We start from the raw sequence: 25,042 nt of genomic DNA, 5'->3' as shown, positions 1-25,042 counted from the left end.
ATAATTTTGCAAAGGTAGTTTCAATCCCCCTCACACACACTAGGACTTCAGCACCCCTCAATCCTGAGGTGTTAGCTATGGAGATGAGAAAAGGCTAATGGCTGCCCTAACTTCTTCCTGCTGACAGGGGACGTATTTGGGGGAGGGGTTGACCCCAGGGTAAAAGGAGTGGAAGTGTCTTGCAGTTGTCTATATGTATTCACGTGCAACTGGTTGGGGTCCAAGATGTGTATAACGAAAACATTGGTGCTCTTATCCACAGCTTTAGCACAGCACTTAAAGAAGAAAAATAATGAGCTGTAAAAAGGAACAAGATTATGTCCTTTGCAGGGAAGTGGATGGAGGTGGAAGCCATTATCCTCAGCAAACTAACGCAGGAACAGAAAACCAAACACTGTATGTTCTCAATTATAAGTGGGAGCTGAACGGTGAGAACATATGGACACACAGAGGGGAATAACACACTGGGGACTGTTGGGGAGCAGGAAGGAGAGCATCAGGAAAAGTAGCTAATGGATGCTGAACTTAATACTTACGTGATGGGTTGATAGGTGCAGCAAACCACCATGGCACACATTTACCTATGTAACAAACCTGCACATTCTGCACATGTACCCCATAACTTAAAATTTAAATCAATAATAATAATAATAATAATTAGCCCTAATATAAGGAGTGAAAGTGTAAATCGCCCAGGGGGTTCACCTTGCCCGCTGCCTAGACAAAGCCAATTTACCAAGACAGAGGAATTGCAATAGAGAAAGAGTAATTCACGCAGAGACAGCTGTGTGGAAGACTGGAGCCTTATTATTACTCAAATCAGCCTCTTGAGCATTTGGGGATCAGAGTTTTTAAGAATAATTTGGTCAGTGGAGGAAGCCAGTGGGTTGAGATTGGTTGGGTCAGAGATGAAATCACAGGGAGTCGAAGCTGTCTTCCTGTACTGAGTCAATTCCTGGGTGGGAGCCACAGATCAGATGAGCCGGTTTCTTGATCTGGGTGGTGCCAGCTGATCCATCAAGTGCCAGGTCTGCAAAATATCTCAAGCACTGATCTTAGGAGCAGTTTGGGGGGCAGGAGATCAGAATCTTGTAGCCTCCAGCTGCATGACTCCTAAATCATAATTTCTAATCCTGTGGCTAATTTGTTAGTCCTACAAAGGCAGTCTAGTTCTCAGGAAAGAAGGAGGGTTCTTCTGGGAATGGGCTGTTATTGTCTTCGCTTTTAACTACAAACTGTAAACTAAGTTCTTCCCAAAATTAGTTCAGCCTATGCCCAGGAATGAACAAGGACAGCTTGGAGGTCAGAAGCAAGATGGAGTTGGTTAGGTTAGATCTCTTTCACTGTCTCAGTTGTAATTTTGCAGCAGCAGTTTCAAAAGTCCTAGCTTCAAGAGTCCCTGTAGAACTGACCTGAAGCCTCAAGGAATCCAGATGAATGACCCCGAAAACCAGTCAAATATGGGGTCATCAGCAGAGGCTCAAGAACAATGGATGAGGCTGGAATCTAGTAACAGGTGTGCTGTAGCTGTTCTGAAACATAATTTTTCTCTCTCCAGTTTATTTTTACTAAAGACAAGACCAATTTATTTGCAAAATAAGTTTGCCTTATTATACTTTGCCTAATTATTTACATAAAGTGCAGCAAGAATAATTATTGGCCATATAGGCTCTTTTTTTTTTAACTGGCTTTGCTGGAATTTTTTTCATAAGGAATCTCAGATTAGACCTTTTAAAAGTCTCTTGAGCCCAGCCAAGATTTATTTGTGCCTGTAGATACTTGTATGAATTGGGTGAATTCCTTTCTTCTTGAGGTCCCAACATAGCTTGGAGTTCCTGGGCCTGTCAGAAAGTGACATTCTTTATTTGCCCCAGGTCGGGAATCCTGTACAGGACAAGGTAGGAGGCCAGTTTCTCCAAGGGGCTTTCATCAGCTCTATAGGTCAGCCTCAATTTCTTAAAGCAGTCTGAAAACACGTCATTTCAGTCAAAGCCCTGGTAAAATAAGCAGCGTCTCCAACTGTGTCTTGCTACAAAAGAAAACTGATTCATATTGAACTTGCTCAAATAACTATGTTGCCATGTGTTAAAAACACTCACAAATAATTTCCAAATTCTGGAGAAGGCAGGTAGAGAGAAAGAAATATGCTCTAAATTTTGTTTACCAGAGTATATTTTGCTCAATTGTTAAAAGTTGTAAATAGCTCAATAGAAGTTTTCTTTACTCTGAAAAACAAAACAAAAAGAATCAGCAACATTTTAAGCAAAAAGTCAAAAAGATTTTTCCAGTTACTGAACATTTTGGTTGTTTCCAGCCGGGAGCGAATTAATATGAGTAACAATGCTAAGAACATATATGTCAAGTCTTTCTGTGGTCATATGTTTTTATTTCTCTTTGATAAGCAACAAGAAGTGAAATCTCTGGGTCACAGGTTAAGAAGCTCCCAAATTGTTTCCTAAAGTTGTTTCGTTTCACCTTACCATCAGCATCGTGTGAGCATTCCAGTTTCTCCATATCCTTGCCAACACTTGGTATGATCGGTCATCTAATTTTAGCATCTGGGTGGTTGTGTGGTGGCATTTCACTGTGGTTTTAGTTGCCGTTCCCCTAATGACTGATGATACCGAACACCTGTTCATGGGTTAGTTTGCCGCTCAGCTGTCTTCTTTGTTCAACTGTTTGTTAAATTGAATTTTTGGCTTCTTTTATAGAGTTTAAAAGTTAATTATATATTCTCATATCAGATACATGTTTTTCAAAAATGTCCTGCCTATCTCTGGTTTAGCTATTTCTTTTCTTAATGGTGTTTTTAAAGTGCAGAAGTTCTTAATTTTGAAAAGTCTAATTTATCAATTTTTCTTTTATACTTTATGATGTTCTATTCTAAGGGAATAGAAGATCACATTTGTATTCTTGTGACTCATATTCTTTATATACTTTGTGACACCAAGGTCACAAAGATTTCCTTCTATATTTTCTTCTAAGAATATAATGTACCTCTTTAAAGCAGCTTTTAAGATTGTTTTTATTTATCATTGGTTTTCAACAATACGATTATAATGTACTTTGGTGTGGTTTTCTTCATACTTGGGGTTGATATTCTTGAGTCTTCGGGTCTATAGTTTCTATCAAATTTGGAATTTCCATTTTTGGTTTAAGTTTCATAGTCTTTCTGGTAGCCCAATTACATGTCTTCTGACTGCGTGCTAATTTCTTCCCAGTCACTAATGCTCTGTTGTTGCTGTTCACCTTTTTCTCCCTGTGCTTCACTGTGGGTAATTTCAATTGCACTGTCTCCAAGCCCACTGACCTTCCTTCTGCAGAACCTAATGTACTATTCATCCCATCTAGAGGTTTGTTTGTTTGTTTGTTTTTGAGACAGAGTCTCGCCCTGTTGCCCAGGATGGAGTGCAGTGTCACCATCTCGGCTCACTGCAACCACAGTCTCTTGAGTTCAAGTGATTCTCCTGCCTCAGCCTCCTGAGTAGCTGTGATTACAGGCGCCTGCCACCACACCCAGCTAATTTTTGCATTTTTAGTAGAGATGGGGTTTCACCATGTTGGCCAGGCTGGTCTCAAACTCCTGACCTCAAGTAATTCACCTGCTTTGGCCTCCCAAAGTGCTGGGATTACAGGCATGAGCCACTGTACCTGGTCATGTTTTTTTTTTTCCTTTTATAAAAAATTTTAATATTTATTTATTTATTTATTTGAGACAAAATCTCGCTCTGTTGCCCAGGCTAGAGTGCAGTGGTGTGATCTTGGCTCAATGCAACCTCTGCCTCCCAGGCTCAAGCAACTCTCCTGCCTCCGGCTCCTGAGTAGCTGGGATTACAGGCACGCACCACCATGCCCAGCTAATTTTTTAGTAGAGACAGGGTTTTACCATGTTGGCCAGGCTAGTCTCGAACTCCTGAGCTCAAATGATCCTCCTGCCTCAGCCTCCCAAAGTGCTGGGATTACAGGCGTGAGCCGCTACTTCTGGCCTCTCTTTTTTCTTAATTACAGATATTGTATTTTTTTTAATCCCTAGCAGACCCATTTAATTTTTTTATATCTTCATTTTCTCTCTTCATTGTCTTATTGCTTTCAGTTATATATTTGAACCAGTTTATATACTTTGTCATTTCTGTTTTAAGGCTCTAGTCTACTAATTACAAAATGTGTGCAATTTCTGCTTATGTTCCTATCAATTAAATTTTCTCCTAGTTGAGAGTCATGTTTTTCTGTTTCTTTGCATGCCTGGCAATTGTTATTGGATGACAGGCACTGTGAGTGCTGAATATGATTAGTGAGTGCTGAATATTATCGTGTTTCTTTAGGGAGTGTCAGACTTGCATGTGGCACACTGTTAAGTTACCTGTGGATAAAATTGGTTTTTGAATAACAGTTCTGTGACTTACTGTACCTTGAGCAATTCCTTAAGCCTCAAGGAGCCTGAGTTTCTTCATCTATAAAATGGGAAGGTATATGTCTGCTGTCAGGGCTACATATAATACATGAAAGGCATGCAGTATAATGCCCAGCCTTGAGTCAGAAGGTGTACTAGGCACTGTGCCAGCATCATTAGTATTCATGTTTTCATGTGATGGGCAAATCCTGCAACAGTTTTATGAGTTAATTTTAAATCTCTGCCTCTCTAGCAGGACATATGTGTCTCTAGATCCACTCAGTAATTACAATCAACCCAAGCATGTTAAAGGCCTGAGACCTTTTTCTTTTCTTTTTCTTTCTTTAACATTTTCCAATCTCATGTTTGAAAGCATAAAAGAGAATCTTTCAGTCTAAATGTTCTCCTGCACCCTCAAACCCGATGGAGGTGCTTCTCAGTGCACGCTCCCTTCCTACACATTCCATCTCTGGGTTCTGCCAAGGAAACATTGGAGAAACAGCTCCAAAGGATTGAATGATGTCCAGAGCCTTTTAAGAGAGGTTCAAGTCGTGACCACATGTGTATCTGGGTAAGATACGTGTGAACCTCCGTGGGAAAGATCAAGGCTTTGAAGTCAGAGACGTGGCTCAAATCTCTGTCCTGTGCTTCAGTTTCTTCCCTGTCTGCCAGAGGGGGAGGAGGAGGAGAGGAGTAGGAGGAGGTGGAGGGGGGGAGGAGGGGGAGGGGGAGGGGGAGGAAGGGGAGGGAGAGAGGGAGGGAGAGGGGGAGGGGGAGGATCTGTCTAGTTTACAGGGTCCTTGTGAGGCGCATGTGGGAAAATGCTTTGCAGGCTGGAAAGTACCACAGAGGCGTGAGTTATTATAAAAAGGGAAGTTATCTCCCTCTGTCAAAAAGCTATGCAGAAATATACTAATATGTAAGAAATGTTTGTATGAAGGACAGAAATAATTCATTTCATGGAGAGACAAGAGGATCACTGGCAGTAAAACTGCAGGCATTATTTATGGGAGACTCAAAGGAGAGAACGCCCCATGTTGGCGGCCCTGCCTTTCAATCCTTGTCACAAGTCGTGCTCCAGAAGCTCGGCCAATTGAAGAAAGGGTCTCCATGAAGTGCAGTTCATGACCTGCCTGCATCAGCATCACTGGGGGCATTTTTTTAAAATGCAGATACCAGCACTGCTGGGGCCGGGGCCGGGAGTCTGCAAACTCCCCTGCTGGTTAAAATGCAAACTGAGGTTTCAGAACTATTGTGCCAAAGAATCATAACTGACTCCATTGGGAAGTAATGACCCATGATTTGATTTCTCATTTAATTTTTCAAAATGCAAACAATGCAAAAAGTTAAAAATTGAAAAATACATTAAGGCCCATAGTCTCATCAATACAAGACACAACTGTAGTTGGATTAGCATTTTGGCATATCACTGACATATTTTAATAATCACTACTGTGAGAGTTTTTTAAAACATAAATTTACATGGTGTTCCCCCCAAAAAAAATTCACTCACATAAAGGAATTTTATCTGTCCCCAGAATTACCTAATGAATTTCAAGCTTCTCTGTTAGCAGAATCAAATGTAGGTGACTCGATAAACAAGTGTCTGTCTTTGACTTAACACAGCTTTATAAAAATGCCTTCTTCCTTCCTTCTTGAAGTTCTGCTCAGCACCCTCAAACTTTTTACCACCTGAAAATCTTTTCTATCAATTTTACCACAATGGGGGGAGGTGAATTTCCACAAAAGATCTTTTCACTTTAAAAAATTGAAATGGCCACATAATTTCTCCTCCTAACTGGGCCGAAGTACCTAAAAGTCACAGGTTGGCATTGCTAGGTCAGTCTTTTGCAGGGGCCACACGCGTCCAAGGCCCTCACACACCCAGCCAGGTGTTACAGAGCAGCCTCTCACCATCAGGCTCTGTGCTAGTGCTGGGAAAAGATTCTGCTGACATTTAAAAGTATTGCACAAGGAGGCCAGATGCAGTGGCTCATGCCTGTATCCAACCCAGCACTTCGGGAGGCTGAAGCAGGAGGATTGCTTGAGTCCAGGCATTCAAGACCAGCCTGTGCAACATGATGAAACCCCATCTCTACACAAAATTGTTTAAAAAATTAACCGGGCATGGTGGCGCGTGCCTGTGGTCCTAGCTACTCGGGAGGTTGAGGTGGGAGGGTCACTTGAGCCCAGGAGTTCAAGGCTGCAGTGAGCCATGATCACGCCTCTGCACTCCAGCCTGGGTGACAGAGACAGACAGAGGAAAGAAAGAAAGAAAGAAAGAAAGAAAGAAAGAAAGAAAGAAAGAAAGAAAGAAAGAAAGAAAGAAAGAAAGAAAGAAAGAAAGAAAGAAAGAAAGAAAGAAAGAAAGAAAGAAAGAAAGAAAGAAAGAAAGAAAGAAAGAAAGAAAGAAAGAAAGAAAGAAAGGAAAGAAAGAAAGAAAGAAAGAAAGAAAGAAAGAGAAAGAAACAAAGAAAGAAAGAAAGAAAGAAGGAAGGAAGGAAGGAAAGAAAGAGAAAGAAAGAAAGGAAGGAAGGAAAGAAAGAAAAGGGAAGGGAAGGAAGGGAAGGAAGGAAAGCAAAGGAAGGGATATATTGCACAAGGCATTAGCTGTGAATGATTGTAGCACACACTCTACAATCCAGCAATGGAAAAGCTTTGTTTTCTGAACGTGTTTTCTATCTTCATGTGTTTGGTAAAACACCTATTTCTCAAATACTACCCAACCCTGGAGGGAGTATGCCTGGTATTTTTTTCTGGTGTTCCCAGTTTCTCATCCTTTGCTCTTTCAACTCCCAACTCACAAATGTGGAAGGAGTGATGGAATCAGAGCACGCCCATTTTGTAACCCCTAATGGGACTTTTAAATGTCGGTGAAGAACTTGTCAGTGGAGGAATAGGGACACCTGAGCCTGGACCTATGTTAGCATCACGAAAATGGTGCAGGTAGACACTGTGAGCCTCCTGGTAGGATGCAACATGGGGCACAGATCACCCCCTCGACAGCATGTCTACCAAGAGGGGCTGAGCTTGAATCTAATGGAGCCTACAGAGGTAACTTTATGTATAAGAAATGCGGGACGGAAGAGCAAGTCATGAACCATCACAAGGATGCAAGATCCAAAATGGAGAACATTCTATAGGACTGGCCTTTACAAATCAATGGCTTGAAACTAACCAAAGTCAGAGCAGAAGGGACTCCTGTTTAAAGGAAATCTAAGAGGTTGAGTTATATATGAACCTTGTTTGAATCCTGAGTAGGACAAACTAAGCAAGAAGCTATTTTTAAGACAATTGTTAAAATGTGATTATGAATTAGGTTCAATGGCTAGATGGTTAGATGATACCGTGGAAATATTGCTAGTTTTGTTAGATGTGATGAAGTAACATTGGGGTTATGTGAGCCAATGTCTCCATGCTTTAGAAACAAATGCAAAATATGGGGTGGTGAAATGACTTGCATTACTACATTGATTTCATGTTGTTTCCAAGTTTCATTCATTTAGAGGAAACAAAATGATATGATGTAAAATACTTCAACCCAGAAAACAATTTTAAAGATAATTATTGAATCTGGGTGATGAGTGTAGAGGAGTTTTATTATTATTATTATTATTATTGTTTTATTTATTTTTTTATTTTTGAGACAGTCTTGCTCTCTCAACTAGGCTGGAGTGCAGTGGCAGGATCTTGGCTCACTGCAACCTCCACCTCCTGGGTTCAAGCGATTCTCCCACCTCAACCTCCCGAGTAGCTGGGCTTACAGGCATGTGCCTGGCTAATTTTTACAGGCATGTGCCTGGCTAATTTTTGTATTTGTGGTAGAGACGGGGTTTCACCATGTTGTCTAGGTTGGTCTCAAACCCCTGACCTCAAATGATCTCCCACCTCAACCTCCCGAGTGCTGGGATTACAGGCGTGAGCCACTGTGCCTGGCCAATATTCTTGACTTTAGTATATTTTGGAATGTTTCATAAAAAATAGTTGTCATCTAAAAAAATCTATTGTAGCCATCCTTCTCAGGTCTGGCTAGCGTTTTCTCCCAGGTAGAAGTAATTTCTTTTTGCTGAGCTCACAAAACACTTTACCCAGGCCTCTGTTTGGTACAGAATCGTGCCCACTCTGAACTGATGGAATAGGGTGCATGCCTTTCCTCCTTATTTTCCTGTGAGAGCGGGCTCCATCCTTGTTTCATGCCTGAACCTTCCACTATGCCTGACATAGTTCATGGTTGACAGCAACTGAATGTCTGTGGCTGAATGAACAGAAGAACCTCGGTGCTAAAAGCTGTTATCGGGGCTGTTTCAGGTTCACATGTGGAGAGGTCAGTATTGGGGCAAAGGTGAGGCAGCCTCATTTCAGTGGTGTTGTCCTGAGTTGAGACAGGAAACATGAATTTTAACTCAAATTCTTTGGCCCCTTCTTTAATTCAGAGCCATAGGCCAATCACTGTACTTTCTTCATTTACAAGACGGGTATAGCACTGGTGGTTTGTACCGGGAGGACTTGGAATCCTGGAGGTTGGTGAGATGCTCCACATGGGATCTCACGTGGGCAGCTGGCATGGCATTGTGATCGTGACACCCAGGGTGAGCCCCAGCTTTGCCAGTAGATTCCCCTGTTCTACCTGGATGCTACCCACCTATGTCTGGCAGGTCAAATCAGAAAGGCAAAGCTTCCAGCACATAACATGGCAAGGCTTCCAGATACAAAATAGAGAAACTATTTTGCTACAGGGGAGATGAAAGGGAATCTAAATTGTCCCCTCCAAGGGACACAGAGCCTCAGGCAGGGCCACAGGTGCACCTGTTTTGTGCAGAGGGCTCGAGCAGCCCTGGAGACAGCAACACCCTCCAGCTGCCAGCTCTGCCATCTTCAGCATGACCTTAGCAAGCCACCTCGCCTCGCCTTCTTCGGTGGTAAAATAAGGATAACTGTAACCAATTTATCAAGGCTACCATGAATTAGAAAAAAAAAAAAAACTCGTTATCTGTCAAGTGCTTTTCAACCATGACATGCTAGCCAAGTGCAAATAAGGGGTTTCTAGTTTCTCTATTTTTAGTTGTTGCCTCCACCACACCCCTTGTTTGACTGAAGCTGTGTTTCAGGCTTTGAGCATCTCCCAAGGCAAACATTGACTGCCCTGCTCTGGTGAAAGTCTGCATTAGAGGGCCTAACTGGTTTCAAATAAACAAACAACTCCCCTTCCCCACTTCCCCTCCTCTTGCTAACTCCCCCGACTAGACACACACGCACACGGTGCACATGCATGCTGTCTCACACATGCATATACATGTGCACACACAGACACACACACATATATACACACACATATTCAAGCACATACACATGTGTGTATTCACACGCATGCTCTCTCTCACACACACACAGGTGCACATAAGTGTGTATGCTTCCTCTCCCACTCTCTCACAAACACACACAGACTCACACCCTCCCCACAATGCAGCAAAGCCACCTGGAGCCCTGGCCAGTGTGGGATGCATTTTGCCTCTGTCTGGACTTCTGTACTTCCTGGCTTCACCCAACCTGAAACTGCTGGGTGCAGCCCGAGCACCAGTGACAGCCCTGATTGTCACATGGCCTCTTGAGTAACCCAGGTCTCCAGTCAAAGCCACTGGAGTAGGGGACCCGTAGAGATCTTAGGTACTCATGAGAGCCATGGAAAATCATCTGCACACACACTGCTAAGGAGTCAAAGGCCATGGAAGTGTAAGTAGTAGGTCACTTAATCTTAGGAATTTTCCTTTCTGTCCGGTTCTTTGTTCAATAAATTGAACAACCAATGTTCAACTATGTTGTCTCAGTGGACACAGGTGTTTGCCAGGAAGCTTAAAGTCAATGGCAATATGGCTGGCCGGACTAAGAAAGACAAGAGGGCTGGTCACCTGGGCAGATGCAGAAGTATGAGTCCAAGTCTGGGAAATATACTAGGAGCTGCTGACCACTGGCCCTTCATTGAGCCAGGGAGGCTGAGAGAGGCTACGAAAGGCCTGAGGTTCAGGCAGCCCTGGCTGGCCTCTTAATGGTCATTGTCAAGAACTGCAGGCTGGCTCTGGCTCCAGGCCTTATGCCCCTCTGTTGCCGGGCAAATCACTCACATCCTCCTTTTATATTTCTGCTTGTATCAATAATATATGCTTAGTATTAAAGAATTTAAGAAATATATACAATTACAAGAAAGAAAGTCAAAGTCACATGAAGTCTTATAATCCAAAGTAAAACAGTATTTACCATTTAGACAATTCTGGGGGGCACTGCTTTGCATTAGCACACACACAGTTTTTTAAGTCCGCTTTTTTTTTTCTTCGCCTTACACCACACCTCTGTTTTGTACTCTCCCTTCCTCTAACAATAACCACAGTAAACAACTTGGTGTTCATCCTCCCCAGCCTCTTTCTGTGTAATATGCAAACATATTTACACGCCTGAATAGAGGTTTCTTTTCATTTGGTGTTTGCAAATATGGGATTCCCTTATGCACCTCTTTGGGTCTTGCTTTTCTCTTGTAACAACATGGTACTGAAATTCCTCTTGACCTCATTGGTGAAGATCCAGCACATTTTTTTTAGTAGTTGTATGAGAGATTTGTAGCGTGTAGATTTATTCAACAAGTCTTTAATTGCTGGGCAGTTACATTGTTGTTTTTGGTTTGGGATTTTTTTTCGGGGGAGGGGATTGTTTTTCCAACTATTACTACAACAAACATTTTCATCTCTAACATATGTCTATAAAATGATGTTTTATTAACCTGAGATAGTCCAGAGTGGGACTGAAAATCAAAAGGTATGTGTGCTTTTTAATTTTAACAGAATTTAAAAGATTGCCCTTTAAAAGAATTTAAAAGATTGCTTCTTCCAATAATATTTCATGTTTTGGCTAATAAATATTTATTAAGCCCACACTCTGTGCCAGACATTGGTTTAGCAATTTGGATTCAGCAATGAATAAAACAAAGATTCCAGCCCTCACAGAAGATTAATCCTAGAAATGGAGTGTGAAGGAACAAATGAAACAATAATTATAATAAACACTTTACTATTTGGATTTGTGTTGCACTAACTTCCTATTTCTTATCTTTACACTTTTTTCTATTGAATGAATTACATGCTGCAATATGCTTCCTGTCAAAATTTTACGAGCTTTGTATATATTATGAACAGACATTTATCTGATGCTTTGCAATCTCTTACCCAATCTATTGCTTATCTACGAACTTCATGAGTAGTTTCTTATACCATCTAATATTTTTAATGTTTATGAATTTGTACTTTTTTTGTTCTCTCTTCGCTTCTGGCTATTTTATCTTTGTTAGTAGTTGTCTCCAAACTCTGGGTTATATACAGTTTCTTCCATTTCTTTTAATTACATTTTTGTTTTTTATTTTTTTCAGTCATACACCTAGAATTTATTTTTTAATATCATGTGAGGTAGGGGTTCAATTGTATTTTCCTTAAGGTAAATAGCCATTTTCCTAATACTATTTATTAAAATAAACTATCCATTTTCTACTGAATTAAAATGCTATCTTTTTCACATATGCGGTTCCTGTATTTACCAAAATCTGTTTGTATGTTTTTTATTCTGCTCTGATGATTGTTGTCTACTTTTATTATTCCAATTTTATGCAGTTTTGATTACAATCTTCTATTTCATAATTATAAAGCTAGGTTAAGACTTAATTTAGTCATGTAAAGCTTCAGATGATTTTATCCAATTACAAATTATAATTTTAATTAAAAGAACATTCAATTTATATTAGGAACAAGAAAAACATCACAATCAAAAAAGAGAACAGAGTATAATAATTACAAGACAATGCTACATAAAACTATGGCAACAGATTGGAAAATGTAGATGAAATTAAATATCTCCTATAAATCATATAAATCACCAAAATGGCAAAAGGAGGAGAAAAAATGGGAATAGATCATTCCTATAGAAGAAATTGGAAACGTCTTTAAAGATTTACTATTTGAAAGGGCCCCAGACACAGATGGCTTCACAACTGAGTTCTATTTAGCCTGTGAAGAACAGATAACCCCACTGTTATGAAACCACTCAAGACCATAGGAAAAAAAAAAAGAGAGCTCCTCAATATCTGTTACAAAGCCAGCGCACCTTAATGCTAATGCCTCATAGACAAATCTCCCTTGGGAATATAAATTCTCATTCTAAATAAAATATTAGCAAATAGGGCCGAGTGTGATGGCTGACACCTGCAATCCCAGTACTTTGGGAGGCTGAGGTGGGCAGGTCACTTGAGCTCTGGAGTTTGAGACCAGCCTGCATGACATGGCAAAACCCTGTCTCTACCAAAAAATAAAAAATTTAGTAGGGCATGGTAGCACATGCCTGTCATCCCAGCTACTTGGGAGGCTGAGGTGGGAGGATCACCTTAGCCTGGGAGGCGGATGTTGCAGTGAGCCAAGATTAGGTCATGGCACTCCAGCATAGGCAACAGAGTGAGACACTGTCTCAAAAAAAAATAAAATAAAACAAAATAATTAGCAAATAAGAATCCATCCATGTGCCAAATAGACTAATATGCTGTAATCAAATAGCATTTTTCCAGGAATGTACAGATGTTTCAATAACAGAAAATTTATCAACATAATTTATTACATTGACAAATTAAAGGTGAACATATATCATATTGATAGATATTGTATAGGCACCTGGTAAAATTCAGTAGCCATCCCCAATACAAACCCATTGTCTCTCTTTTTTTTTTTTTTTTTTTTTTTGAGATGGAGTCTCACTCTGTTTCCCAGGCTAGAGTGCAATGGCATGATCTTGGCTCACTACAACCTCCGCCTCCCGGGTTCAAGTGATGCTTTTGCCTCAGCCGCCTGAGTAGCTGGGATTACAGGCCTGCGCCACCACACCTGGCTAATTTTTGTATTTTTACTAGAGATGGGGATTCACTGTGTTAGCCAGGCTGGTCTCGAACTCCTGACCTCAAGGGATCTGCCTGCCTCGACCTTCCAAAGTGCTGGGATTACAGGTGTGAGCCACCATGCCCAGCCAAACCCATAATCTCTTATCCAAACTTCTGAAACTTTTTTGCTTCTGTGGCTTGCTGTCCCATATCCAAATTTATTATAGTGTTTTCTTTTTCAAGGTGGGTTTGAGGAGCAATGACATGAGGAATGTGCTTTCAACTCTCTGGAAGAAATGCATGACTGTGTTTCACTTAATTGAAGACGCCACTGATAGGAAGGCTAGCATTTAATTATGTATCACTAAAAGAGAAAAAAAATGCTGCTACTAATTATACTGCAAAGCATCCTCCATTGTGAGACACCTCCCAATTCAGAGATATTGAAACGTGAAGAAAGGTGTATCTTAGAATTGATGAAATATGGTGTGTACATCCAAAGGAAATCACCACTAACAACACACCCTTCCGACACGCGTGGGGACTTGGGTGCTTCCTCTCTATGATGTCTACATCTCGGGGAAGAGCCCGATGTAAGCGCAGGAGTGCAGTGGTGTCAGGTCAGACTGGACTCCAGAGCTGGCTCCCATGGGCCAGTTGTTTGACTTTAAGCAAGCTCCTTAACATATAAATAGCAGCCCCTGGAATGAGGATGGTGACAACATGGTGGTGTTGATGTCAAAAGGGCCTGTCCCGCATCTGCCACCCTAAAATTCTTTACCAAAGAAAAAAACCTGACCACATCTTCCCCCCTTTAAGGAGACTCCCGCTGTTACCGTGAGGCCGCAGCTGGGCCTCGATGCCTGTGCTATCAATCTGTCCTAAATGTATAAAGTGTCTCACCCAAAAATCTGAGTGGGAGAGAACCTTAGTCATCTTCTAACAAAGCCCCTGCTGTTTACCAAAGAGCTAATGGGTCGGAGAGAAAATGTCACTTTCCCAAGTGACACAGCCAGCGACAAAATGAAGACTAAACCCAGAGCCCCAGACACGTTGGTGGGCTCTTTCTAGAACACCACGTGGCCTCCCGCTCAGGCTCCTGTCACCTGAGGACCGCGATCCACCCCAGTGGTTTCTGGCAGTTATCTCCAGCCAGATGATTTCTGTGTCCTAAATGCAGTGCTTTCTGCTCAATGGGCCCCCGAAAAAAGATGGACACCCATTTAGCTCACCCACCGGCTTCTACCCACGTTCTGACTTTGAGGTCTTTGCTGCACCCACTTCCACCCCACCTTTCTAACCAGCCTCCCGGAAGGGGCCAGGGATCCCCTCTGTGCAGAGGATCTGAGGCCCCGCTCTCTCATGTCCTCCGTCTGCTGTGTGTCTCTGACAGGATGGGGCTGGTGAGCAGCAAAAAGCCGGACAAGGAAAAGCCGATCAAGGAGAAGGACAAGGGCCGATGGAGCCCCCTGAAGGTCAGCGCCCAAGACAAGGACCCCCCGCCACTGCCGCCCCTGGTGAGTGATTGCCCACCACCCACCAAGAGCAGGTTACTTACTTCTCCTATGCCTTAATGTCCACATCTGTAAAATGGGTATAGCAAAAGTGCCTTCCTGATAGGGATGTAATGATCTGCAATGTATAAGCAGGTGTGCCATGCAATATAACACGCACAGGACCTGGCCTAGTTAGCTCCCAATAATTCTTAGCCAGAGCTCATTTCTCAAGGGCAGCCTTGAAGAGAAAAAGAAATGTAAAAAGGTCAGCTTGGGGAGAGGGTGTCATAAGGAAGGATCCAGGTATCTAGCTGCAACTACTGCCTCTCTTCTCCCCAGCAGCTCCTGGAGACCCTTGTCCCCTGAGTGGCATTGCTGCTAGCATTCCAAAGAGCCTGCTTTCCTGGGATAAGTATCATGAAACAGGAGGGTGCCTGTCCTCACCTCCCGAGCAGGCTCTCAAGTTTTCCTGGAACCCCATGGGCATTTTAAATGAGGAAAACTTTCCAAAGGAAAAGAAAAGTGAAATTTCAAGTGAAAAGGTCTTATTGCTGGGGAATGCATTTTCCTAGTCGTGCAGTTTGATTTGTTTATAAACAGTTAGTGCCCTTTGATGGCTACAGTATGTCTGAAGATGCATTATTTTTTTATTTTATTTTATTTTTTTTTTTTTTGAGACAGAGTCTCACTCTGCTGCCCAGGCTGGAGTGCAGTGGTGGGACCTTAGCTCACTGCAACCTCTGTCTCCTGGATTCAAGTGATTCTTGTGCCTCAGCCTCTCGAGTAGCTGGAATTACAGGCACACATGCCACCACACCTGGCCAATTTTTGTATTTTTAGTAGAGAGAGTTTCACCATGTTGGCTAGATTGGTCTTGAACTCCTAACCTCAGGTGATCCACCTGCCTTGGCCTCCCAAAGTGGTGGGATTACAGGTTTGAGTAACTGTGCCTGGCCTGAAGATACATTTTTAGATGATTATTTATGCCCCCCACTCCCTGCCCAGTGATTCCCCTTTTGGTTTGGGGCAGTTGGGAGCCACGCCTGGACCCCCTCTCCTGCGCTGTCCGCATGTCCACGTGATCATCTCTTTATCCTAACAGGGACCTGATGGGGAGACGGGGATTACTAATCCCACTTCCTAGATGAACCCAGGCATTTTACCTATCTGTGTCCCAGTTTAGTGCCGGGCTCAGCACACAACCACAAGATGTTTATTGAATAAATAATTGATCAAATGGGGAAACTTGGACTTAGACTCATTCAGTAATTTCCCCAAAATTATATGATAATAAGTAGTAGCACCTGGAATTTTTTTAACTTAAAAGAGTCACATAATATGTGTATGGAAAAAATTATAATTACTCATTATTCCACTATGTAGAGTCACCAGAGTTAGCTCTTCAGAGCTCTTGCCTCGAGACCCTTCTTCTGTATGTTCTTTATTTCATGTGTTCCTATTTTTAATAGAAACATACATGCATATCATTTTGCAAAAAGCTACTTCAAAATTGTGTTCAATAAATATGGAATTAAGAAAACAATATTTATAACATATGTCGGGTTGAAAGAATACAGCAAAACGCACACTTGTATAGCCACCTCCCAACTTCAGACGCGGAAAGAGACTCGTTCCTTTGAATCTCCCTCCTCCCTCCCCTGTTTGTATCCTTCACCCCAGGCCCCAATACCCAGAATCTGTTTATCATTCCTTAGCTTTGCTTTTTAATATTATCACATATGTATTACCCCTAAACAATATTTAGTTTCATTATTCATGTTGTAAACTTTAAATCAACTACATCAAACAGCACATATGCTTCTGAGACTGGGGTTGTGGCTCTGTGTTATGCATGTAAAATATATCGACATTGATGGATGTGGCTATAGCTCATTAATTTCATTGCATGAGTATACTGTAATTTGTTTATTCTTCTGTCATGAGGGTTAGTTCCACATTTTAAAATTGTTTATATATTGGCTGGGCATGATGGCTCACGCCTGTAATCCCAGCACTTTGGGAGGCCGAGGTGGGCGGATCACTTGAGGCCAGGAGTTCAAGATCAGCCTGGCCAACATGGCAAAAACCCGTCTCTACTAAAAATACAAAAATTAGCTGGGCATGATGGCGGGCACCTGTAATCCCAGCTACTTGGGAGGCTGAGGCAGGAGAATTGCTTGAACCCAGGAGGCGGAGGTTGCAGTGATCCGAGATTGTGCCACTGCACTCCAGCCTGGGCAACAGAGCGAGACTCCATCTAAAAAAAAAATTGTTTATGTATTATTATTTTTGCTAGGAGCACTCTTGTACACATTCCCTGGTATACATACACAAAAGTTTCTCTACAGGATATATACCTACAAATATGTTTGTCGAGTTTTGGGGAAATAGGCTTTTTAAATATTTTTTCTTGTCAACAAATACCCGTTTGCAGTTTGATCTTGTAATGGTGGAGCCAGGATGTTAAGCCCAAGTGGTTGGGCTTTCCCTCATTGTCCACAGCTGCCTCTTATCCACATTGGAGCATCCCCCAGTGCAGTCAGGGCCAAGGCAGCAGAGGGCGGGGGTCTGTCTGAGGGTGGTGCTGGTCCCTGGGTACAGAATGTCCCTGAGCAGCCCCCACAGGCAGCTGCCTCTCCTCCTACAGTAGGTCCCTGGAGATACCCTGGCTGCCCCACTCAGCAGTATCAACCCCCAGGCCCCACCCACGCAGCAGGGACTGAAATAACTCAAGCGTGTGTTTTCTACCCAAGGTTGTCTTCAACCACCTTACTCCTCCACCGCCCGATGAACACCTGGATGAAGGTAAGAAGGGTGGTTTGGGAAGCTGAGGCTCCACAGCCCTCTCCCCTAGATCGCAGCTTTGTGGAGTTGGAAAAAGGTTGAGTCGGGAGCAGCTTGAGGGCTGGAGAAGAGAAAACGGGGAAGCTGAGAGAGGCCTCGACTCTGTGCCTCTTGGGGGGTCTCTTCAGGAACCAAGAACAAGTTTCTTCAGTATGCCTGAGCTTGGGTGGGACTTTTGAAAAATGAGAGACTTTACAAACTGTAAACAACAACAAAAACAAGAGTCCCAGGGAAGACACACAGCATCATCAAACCCAAGTTTTCAAATACGTTAACTCCCAAATGCAAAGGGCTAGGCCAGTGGCTCCAGGCCCTCGCCTCCAGCCCCTCGCCTCCAGCCCCATTCCGCTCTGTGTGGAGGGCACCTTCTTGTTTCCCGCTCCCAGCCACTTCGAGAGTCCCGCTGCCGACCACCTAACCACCCACGCCCCCTCCCTTGTCCCCAGACTCCACTTCTTTTTTTTTTTTTTTTTTTTTTGAGACAGAGTCTCACTCTTGTCACCCAGGCTGGAGTGCAGTGACCCAACCTCGGCTCACTGCAACCTCCACCTCCCGGCTTCAAGTGATTCTCTTGCCTCAGCCTCCCAAGTAGCTGGGATTACAGGTGCACACAACCACAGTGGGCTAATTTTTATATTTTTAGTAGAGAGGGGGTTTCACCATGTTGGCCAGATTGGTCTCGAACTCCTGACCTCAGGTGGTCCTCCCGCCTCAGCCTCTCAAAGTGCTGGGATTATAGGCATGAGCCACTGTTCCTGGCCCCCAGACTCCCCTTCTGCTCTGGTGGGCTGGCCTGCTGGGTACCACAGAGAATGAGCTCAGCCTTTCTGGGCCAGAGGCTCCACCCCTGGGGACTCCCAAGAGGGTGGCCTCATTCAAAGTGACTTCCCAAAGCCTCCTCATCATCCATGTCCACACAGCATGAGGAAGGGATGCCTTGGCCAGCCGGGCCCCACCCATTAACCTGCTCGTACCATGTGCACTGGGCATTCAGCACACAGAGCCCAGCTCTGTCCCAGGAATGACGAAGGGGTGACAACAGGTAGATGCGACCCCTTCCCTGGAAAAGCTCAGAATCTGTCACACTTGTGAGCAGAACCTGAATCTTAAAACTTCAGGGAACCACTGTCACCCATTCTGACCCCCTCTTTCCTGCTGAGAAGAGGTGACCAGCCCAAGGTCACAACACTCAGCTCAGTGACAGAGTGGAGCCACCTCACCTGGGGAAGCTAAGCGCTCTCCAGGTGACCTTCACCAGGTGGGTCCTGTGGCTCCCAGAGCTGTGCAGAGAGCCCGCGTCACAGCAGGGCTCACTTGAAGATGGTGCTCCAAGCTCCTGAGCCCTCTTCCTGCCTTCCATCCAGGGACCGTCAGCAAGTTGGGGGGCCCGGCAGGGTCACTGGCAGCCACAGACAGTGTGGCCAGGGCTCTGGGCATAGACAGTGGAGAGGCCAGGGCTCCAGCTGCCACATGGCAAGACCACCCCTATTGGGGATAGAGGCAGGCGGGGCAGAGGAGGAAAAGGACAAGAGGAGGCTTATGGGCCTCCGAGGCCAGGTGTAGAATAAGAAGATGAGGGCTCCCAGCACTATGTCCGAATGTGGGCCTGAGGCCACCAGCAGCCCGGCAGTGGCCGCCTCCCTGTGGCTGACCTCTGGCCATCAGCTTCCTCACATGTGCTGTGTCCAGGTCATAGGGCTTCTTAGTGGGTCCAGAAAGGAGGACAGGATGGGCTCTGGGGGGCAGCCCATCCCTGGTGGGGTCACAGGGCCGGGGGTGGGGGCCTGTGCTGGATGAGAACATCATTTCCATCATGGGCAAGCAGAAGCCTGTCCTCCTTGGTAGCCAGGCTCACCCCAGCCCCACCTTCCCGCTTGTGGGCCTGAGTGGTGGTCGTCTCTCCCTTGTTCATTTTAGACGAGCATCTCGTGGTGGCTCTGTATGACTACGCCGCTATGAATGATCGGGACCTGCAGATGCTGAAGGGGGAAAAGCTACAGGTCCTGAAGGGGTGAGGTTCCAGGACGCCATCCTCTGTCCCTGCAGGACCCCCCTCCCCCACATCTCTCCTTTCTCCACCCACCACATCCTCCATGGCTGACCCCGGAAGTCTTCTCCATTGCCCTGCCCCCAGCCCTGGCCCCCAGCATTTTCTTGAACTTGGCCCTTTTGTCTTCCTCTCCAAAATCTTTCCGGTGAAGTGATTTCCATTCACAACCTCCTGCTCATCCTTCAAAGCCCACGTTCCATGCCACCATCTCCATGCAGCCCTCCTGACTCTTTTGGGCATGTGGACCTTGTCCTTTATGCAGGCTGGTCTGGCTGTTCCATGACAGCCTTGCATTTAAGCCAGTTGTGTCCATATTTGTCTCCTTCTCAAGACAGGAGCCCACAATGATTACACACACGAATCCTGCTTTAGCTCATTTCCCATGTCCTTCTCAGAAACTCCTTCTAGGTCAGCTCTCTCTCAGTGGCCAGGCTTGTCCTGTGGAGCTCTGAGGGTCTGATGTGGTTCTTGAAGTTCTGCAATGGCCTTAAGCCAAGCTCACGAAAGTCCTGACTGCTGATTCTATGCAGTCCACGCCAACCGTGTTTTTCTCAAGCCTGTCCCCAGTCACTCACCAAGCTCCGAACACGTCCCATTCATCAAGAGGAAGGCTGCTGGCTGGATCCTTGTGCCCTCTTGGCTGGTCAGGCTGTGTAGATAAGCTCTTCCCCCTAGAACTTGCCCAGATAGCCACTGTACCACTGAGCAGTGGGCACAAGCCCCTTCCTGCCTGCCGTACTGTCTGCCTCTGTGGATTCTCTGCCCTCCACGGAGAGATGACTTTGAGGAGGCCTGAGAGCTGCCCAGTGACAGGCCTACAGGAGCCATGATCTCATCTCTGTTTCCCCTGCTCCCGTTAGAACTGGAGACTGGTGGCTGGCCAAGTCACTCGTCACGGGAAGAGAAGGCTATGTGCCCAGCAACTTTGTGGCCCGAGTGGAAAGCCTGGAAGTGGAAAGGTAGGTGGGCACGGGAACATCCCTTGAGCCAAGATGCAGTCACTGTTTCTGCTCCCTGGGCTGCTAGGCAGGGCAGGGCCAGAATGGGACTGACCAGGGAGCCTGCAGGCACTGGCAAAGAGGGGACAGGAAATGAGCTCTGCTGGAAAAGGCCTCTCTGCTGGCTCCAGACGACATTCAGACCGCTGTGTGACACTGAGCAAGCCACTCCTCCCAGCTAAACAAGAGTGGTCCTTCTCCTGGCTTCCCTGGATGTAACCGTCCCCAGTGTCTGATGGCCTCGAAGGCTACTGGGGAGGCACTATGACCAGCAACCCCTCCCCTACAGCCTCCATGGGCGGGACTCAGGGCTCTGCCCTCGGGGGCTCCCAGGATGGTGGCCTTGTTCAGAACTAACATAAAAGCAAGATCCCCCAGCCCCCTCATCCCCCATGTCCCCATGGCACTGGGAATGTCGGACTCGGCCAGCCAGAGCCCCCACAAATCTGCTCACAGGGACTAGCTCTGCCTGAGTTCAGAGGCCCAGCAAAGAGTCTTCTCTGGGCACTGTGGGCCCCGCTTCTTTCCCTGGAACAGTGTGGGGAACCGTGGGGCTCTCCTACACAGAACAACCCCATACTGAAGGGGACATACTGGGGTCCCTGCTCAGAGAGTCTCGGCAGTTTGCCTAATTCAGATCTCAGACCACAAGGATGAGGCGTGTGCCCATGATATGCAGCTGTGTTTTGGGGAGAGTGATCAGGTGCATTTTTCCAAAGCAAAACTAACAAAGGTCAACCAACTAGTGTTCTTGTTTCATTCTAGGAAAACAGTGAGTCCAGGGCTGACAGGAAGCAGAACTGGAAGGGCAGCGGGGCAGAGGGCACTGACTCCATCACGGTGTGAGGAGCAGCAGCTCAGGGCCAACTGGGAGCAGAAATGCTAGATTTTTATTTCTTGGGGACAGGCAGTGCAGGAGGGAGTCTCGGTGGGAATACACCGAGGAGCAGGGTAGCTCTGAGGTTCACCTGTTCCTGCCATTTTGCAGGTGGTTCTTTAGATCACTGGGCCGGAAGGAGGCCGAGAGGCAGCTTCTTGCTCCAATCAACAAGGCCGGCTCCTTTCTTATCAGAGAGAGTGAAACCAACAAAGGTAGGCTTGGTGGCCTTGCCTGCCTTCCTTGCCCTGCTCGTCCCGGGAAGGCCCCTCCAGAGGCCTGGCCATGGAGTGAGAGGGGAAGGGGTGACTGCCAGGAGAACCAGCAGCTTCCAGGCTTGTGTCCCTCCCAATTCAGTCCCTGCCCAGGGGTTGACATGGGGGCTGTCCACACAAACAGTCCTCCCTGTCCAGGCTGGAAACCACCCGGGCACGGGAAGCCGGGTGGACGGGGGTGGTCCCACGCCAGACTGGCCCTGCTGCCCAGTCAGCAGGAACACCGAGGCCAGTGGGGGCCAGGGAAGGGGGAACCCTGAGCCCTTAACCACCAGCCTCTTTGGAATCAAGGATTAGGGGGAGCTCAAAGAATCCTTCAAGATCATCTCAGCCAGAGGCTGCAGGTAGCATATGTTAGGAAGTGGCCTGTGCCGTGATGTAAGAGAAGGGGGTGGTGATTGAGGGGAGCCCATGCCAGTCTAGACACTCATGAGTTCAAATCCACTGACTGAGCAAAACAGCTGCCATCACCCTCAGGGGTTTTCTCTCTTTCTCTGTCATTCGGCTTTCTTTCCTTCTTAATGTTTTTTGGTGTAAAATATAAAACACATATAAAGCTTGCATGAAGTATGAGTGCGTAATTCTAAATCATATAGGGTAATAATAAACAAATCCCTGTGCAATCACAGCCAAGACAAAGAGCATCCCAGACCACCAGGAGCCCCCTTACTCCCCCACTTGGGCTCCTTCCTGATTCAACCCTCACCCCCAAGAGCTACCCACTGTCCTGACTTGGATGGAAATCCTTCCTTGCTTTTCTCTATGGTTTTGCCACCATGTCTTGTCTGTTTTCTCAGCTTTATGCAGATAGAATCACTGTTTTTGTTTCTGTGTGTCTTGCTCCTGTCACTCAGCAGTCTTTGTGGGATTCTGTGTTAGTTTCCTGGGCTGTCGTAACAAAGTGGCACAGACTGGGTGGCTTCCACCACAGAAGCTTATTATCTCACAGCTCTGGAGGCTGGAAGTCCAAGACCAAAGTGTCAGCAGCGTTGGCTCCTCCCGAGAGCTCTCTCCTTGGCTTGCCGACGGCCATCTTCTCTGTGTCCTCACGTGGCCGTCCCTCCATGCGTGTCTGTGTCCTAATCTCTTCTTATGAGGACACCTGTCATATTGGATTAGGGCCCACCCATATGACCTCATTTTAACTTAATCACCCCTTTAAAGGCTCCGTCTCCACATATAGCCACATTCTCAGGACTGAGGGTTAGGACTTTAACACAGGAATTGGGAGCGTACATGATTCAGCCCATAACAGATTCATTCATGTGGTTGAGGATGGTAAGCCTGTTCATGTTCATTGCTATACAGAACCCCGGGTGTGACCGTTCCAGAGTCAAGTTAGCCATTCTCATGTTGTGGGCATTGAGTTGTTTCCAGTTTGGGGCCGTTAATGCATGTGTTGCACCGAACCCTATTATGGTCCCTAGTGCTCACTGGCCACTAGCTTTTCATCTGTAAGATACTAATCCACTTGACAGATGACGAAAGGGAGCCCCTGAAACAGGAAGTGGCTTGCCGGAGGCCAACAGTAAGCATCAGAGCCCAAAGCACCAGTGACCACATCATCTAAGAGGCTAAGAGGCTTCCCAAGCTCTACAATGTGGCAAGCTAGGGTGACCCAGGGACTTCCCACGCAGTATGAAGAATGCTTTGCTCATCAGGAAGCTGTCCACAGGGACCGGCTACAGCCTCGTGGCCAATTTTAACTGGAGAGGAGATGGTGACAGTGACATCAGAGGAGGAAAGGGAGAGAGAGTGTCTGGAATATGAGTCTGGTTCCCCGTGGTTGGGGCGATGAGAATGGACAGAGGTGTCACCTGGTGGGAGCACCCTTGGGCTGCCCATTGGTTCCATCTGTGGCTCAAGAACAGCAGCCAGAGTGGAAACCCAGAGTATGAAAAGCTGTCATAGCACCCTGTGACTCTCTGGGGACATCACGAGGCCTTGCTGCCCCACAAAGGGGCAGGACCAGGTTGGCAAGCAGGAAGGGTGCATTGGAAAGCTGGGGTGCTCTATGCAGGATTTCTTGGAATATGCCAATGAATGCATATACGTACATATACATACACATAGATATATAAATTTTATATTTATATTCATATTGGATATTGTCACTATTCCATTTTTGTGGCAGAGCACCTCTGTACAAGAAACAATTTGGGAATCACTGGAGATGACATAAGTGTTTTATTGTTGTTCCAAGACATTTCAAACATACACAGAAGTAGAGAAAACAGTTTAGTGGAACCCCTGGTACCCAACAGCCAGCTTCAACAATTATCAACTGAGCCAGTCTTGTTTCATCTGTATCCCCCGCTCCACCCCTATTCTTTTGAAGCAAATCCCAAACATCATGTCATGTCACCCTGGAAATGGTACTTCAACCATTGCCTATTGCTAAGGTGAAAGCCTCCCCGCCCCCCGCCCAATCTGGTGTGGAGGAAGAAGGGGTTCTCTATGAGTCTGGCATCTTTTCCTGTCCATGTCCACCCCAGGGAGCCAGTCCAAGCTGGGAATTGGCCAGATGGGACCAGGGCTGCAGGACTGTTCAACCATCATCACCACCACACGCACATACACATGCACACATGAACACACATGCACATATGCACAAATGCACACATATACACACATGTGCATACACAGGCATGTGTGCACACATATACACATGCACACACATACACATGTCCACACATGCACATATACACACACACACATACACACACGACACATATGCACACATGTATACATGTGCACATATGCACAGATGCAATACACACGTGTGCAACACATGTACACACCTTACACATACATATGCACACACACACAACTCCAAAGCAAGACCCCTCTGCTTCTGGGAGCCACAGCAGTGAATGCAAGACAGGGATGGAAGCAGGGGAGTGAGTTCTACCCCTCGTGGCCTCCAGGGTGTCCCTGAGCCTCTCAAGCCTCAGTTTATTGATGTCTATGTGAGGACAGACTAGTTTCACAGCTCAAAGGCAGGCGGTCCTTCAGTGCTGAGAAATCTTCATCTCAGAGCCAGGCCCTGCCTGCCCAGGGCAGTCCAGACATACCACAGAGGCAGGGGATCCAGGTTTTGTGAAACTGAAGCTGATAGGATCTGAGGTCGTCTTTACAAAGGACACCAAATTGTCAGAAGCCATCAGGGACAGGGCCTTAGAGCAGCCAGGCAAGTGAGGGGCCTAAGGCACC

The 25,042-nt window shown here is 45.7% G+C and overlaps 1 protein-coding gene across 3 annotated transcripts in view; it reads left to right on the top strand.

The window, feature by feature from the left end:
* The window catches only part of BLK (BLK proto-oncogene, Src family tyrosine kinase), a 72,345-nt gene that overhangs the window by 36,214 nt on the left and 11,089 nt on the right, over positions 1-25,042 (top strand). For all 3 annotated transcript variants that reach the window (XM_054499238.2, XM_054499239.2, XM_054499240.2), the window contains exons 2-6: positions 14,683-14,806; positions 17,539-17,590; positions 19,547-19,640; positions 20,540-20,638; positions 21,666-21,769. In XM_054499238.2, the coding sequence (XP_054355213.1) occupies positions 14,684-14,806; positions 17,539-17,590; positions 19,547-19,640; positions 20,540-20,638; positions 21,666-21,769 (472 nt within the window). In that variant the 5' untranslated portion in view covers position 14,683. The remainder of the gene's footprint in view (positions 1-14,682; positions 14,807-17,538; positions 17,591-19,546; positions 19,641-20,539; positions 20,639-21,665; positions 21,770-25,042) is intronic.

Source organism: Pongo pygmaeus, chromosome 7, assembly GCF_028885625.2.
Source record: "Pongo pygmaeus isolate AG05252 chromosome 7, NHGRI_mPonPyg2-v2.0_pri, whole genome shotgun sequence".
Lineage (NCBI taxonomy): Eukaryota > Metazoa > Chordata > Mammalia > Primates > Hominidae > Pongo > Pongo pygmaeus.
Note: the sequence above shows the minus strand (reverse complement) of the source record. Positions and strands in the feature narration are given on the sequence as shown.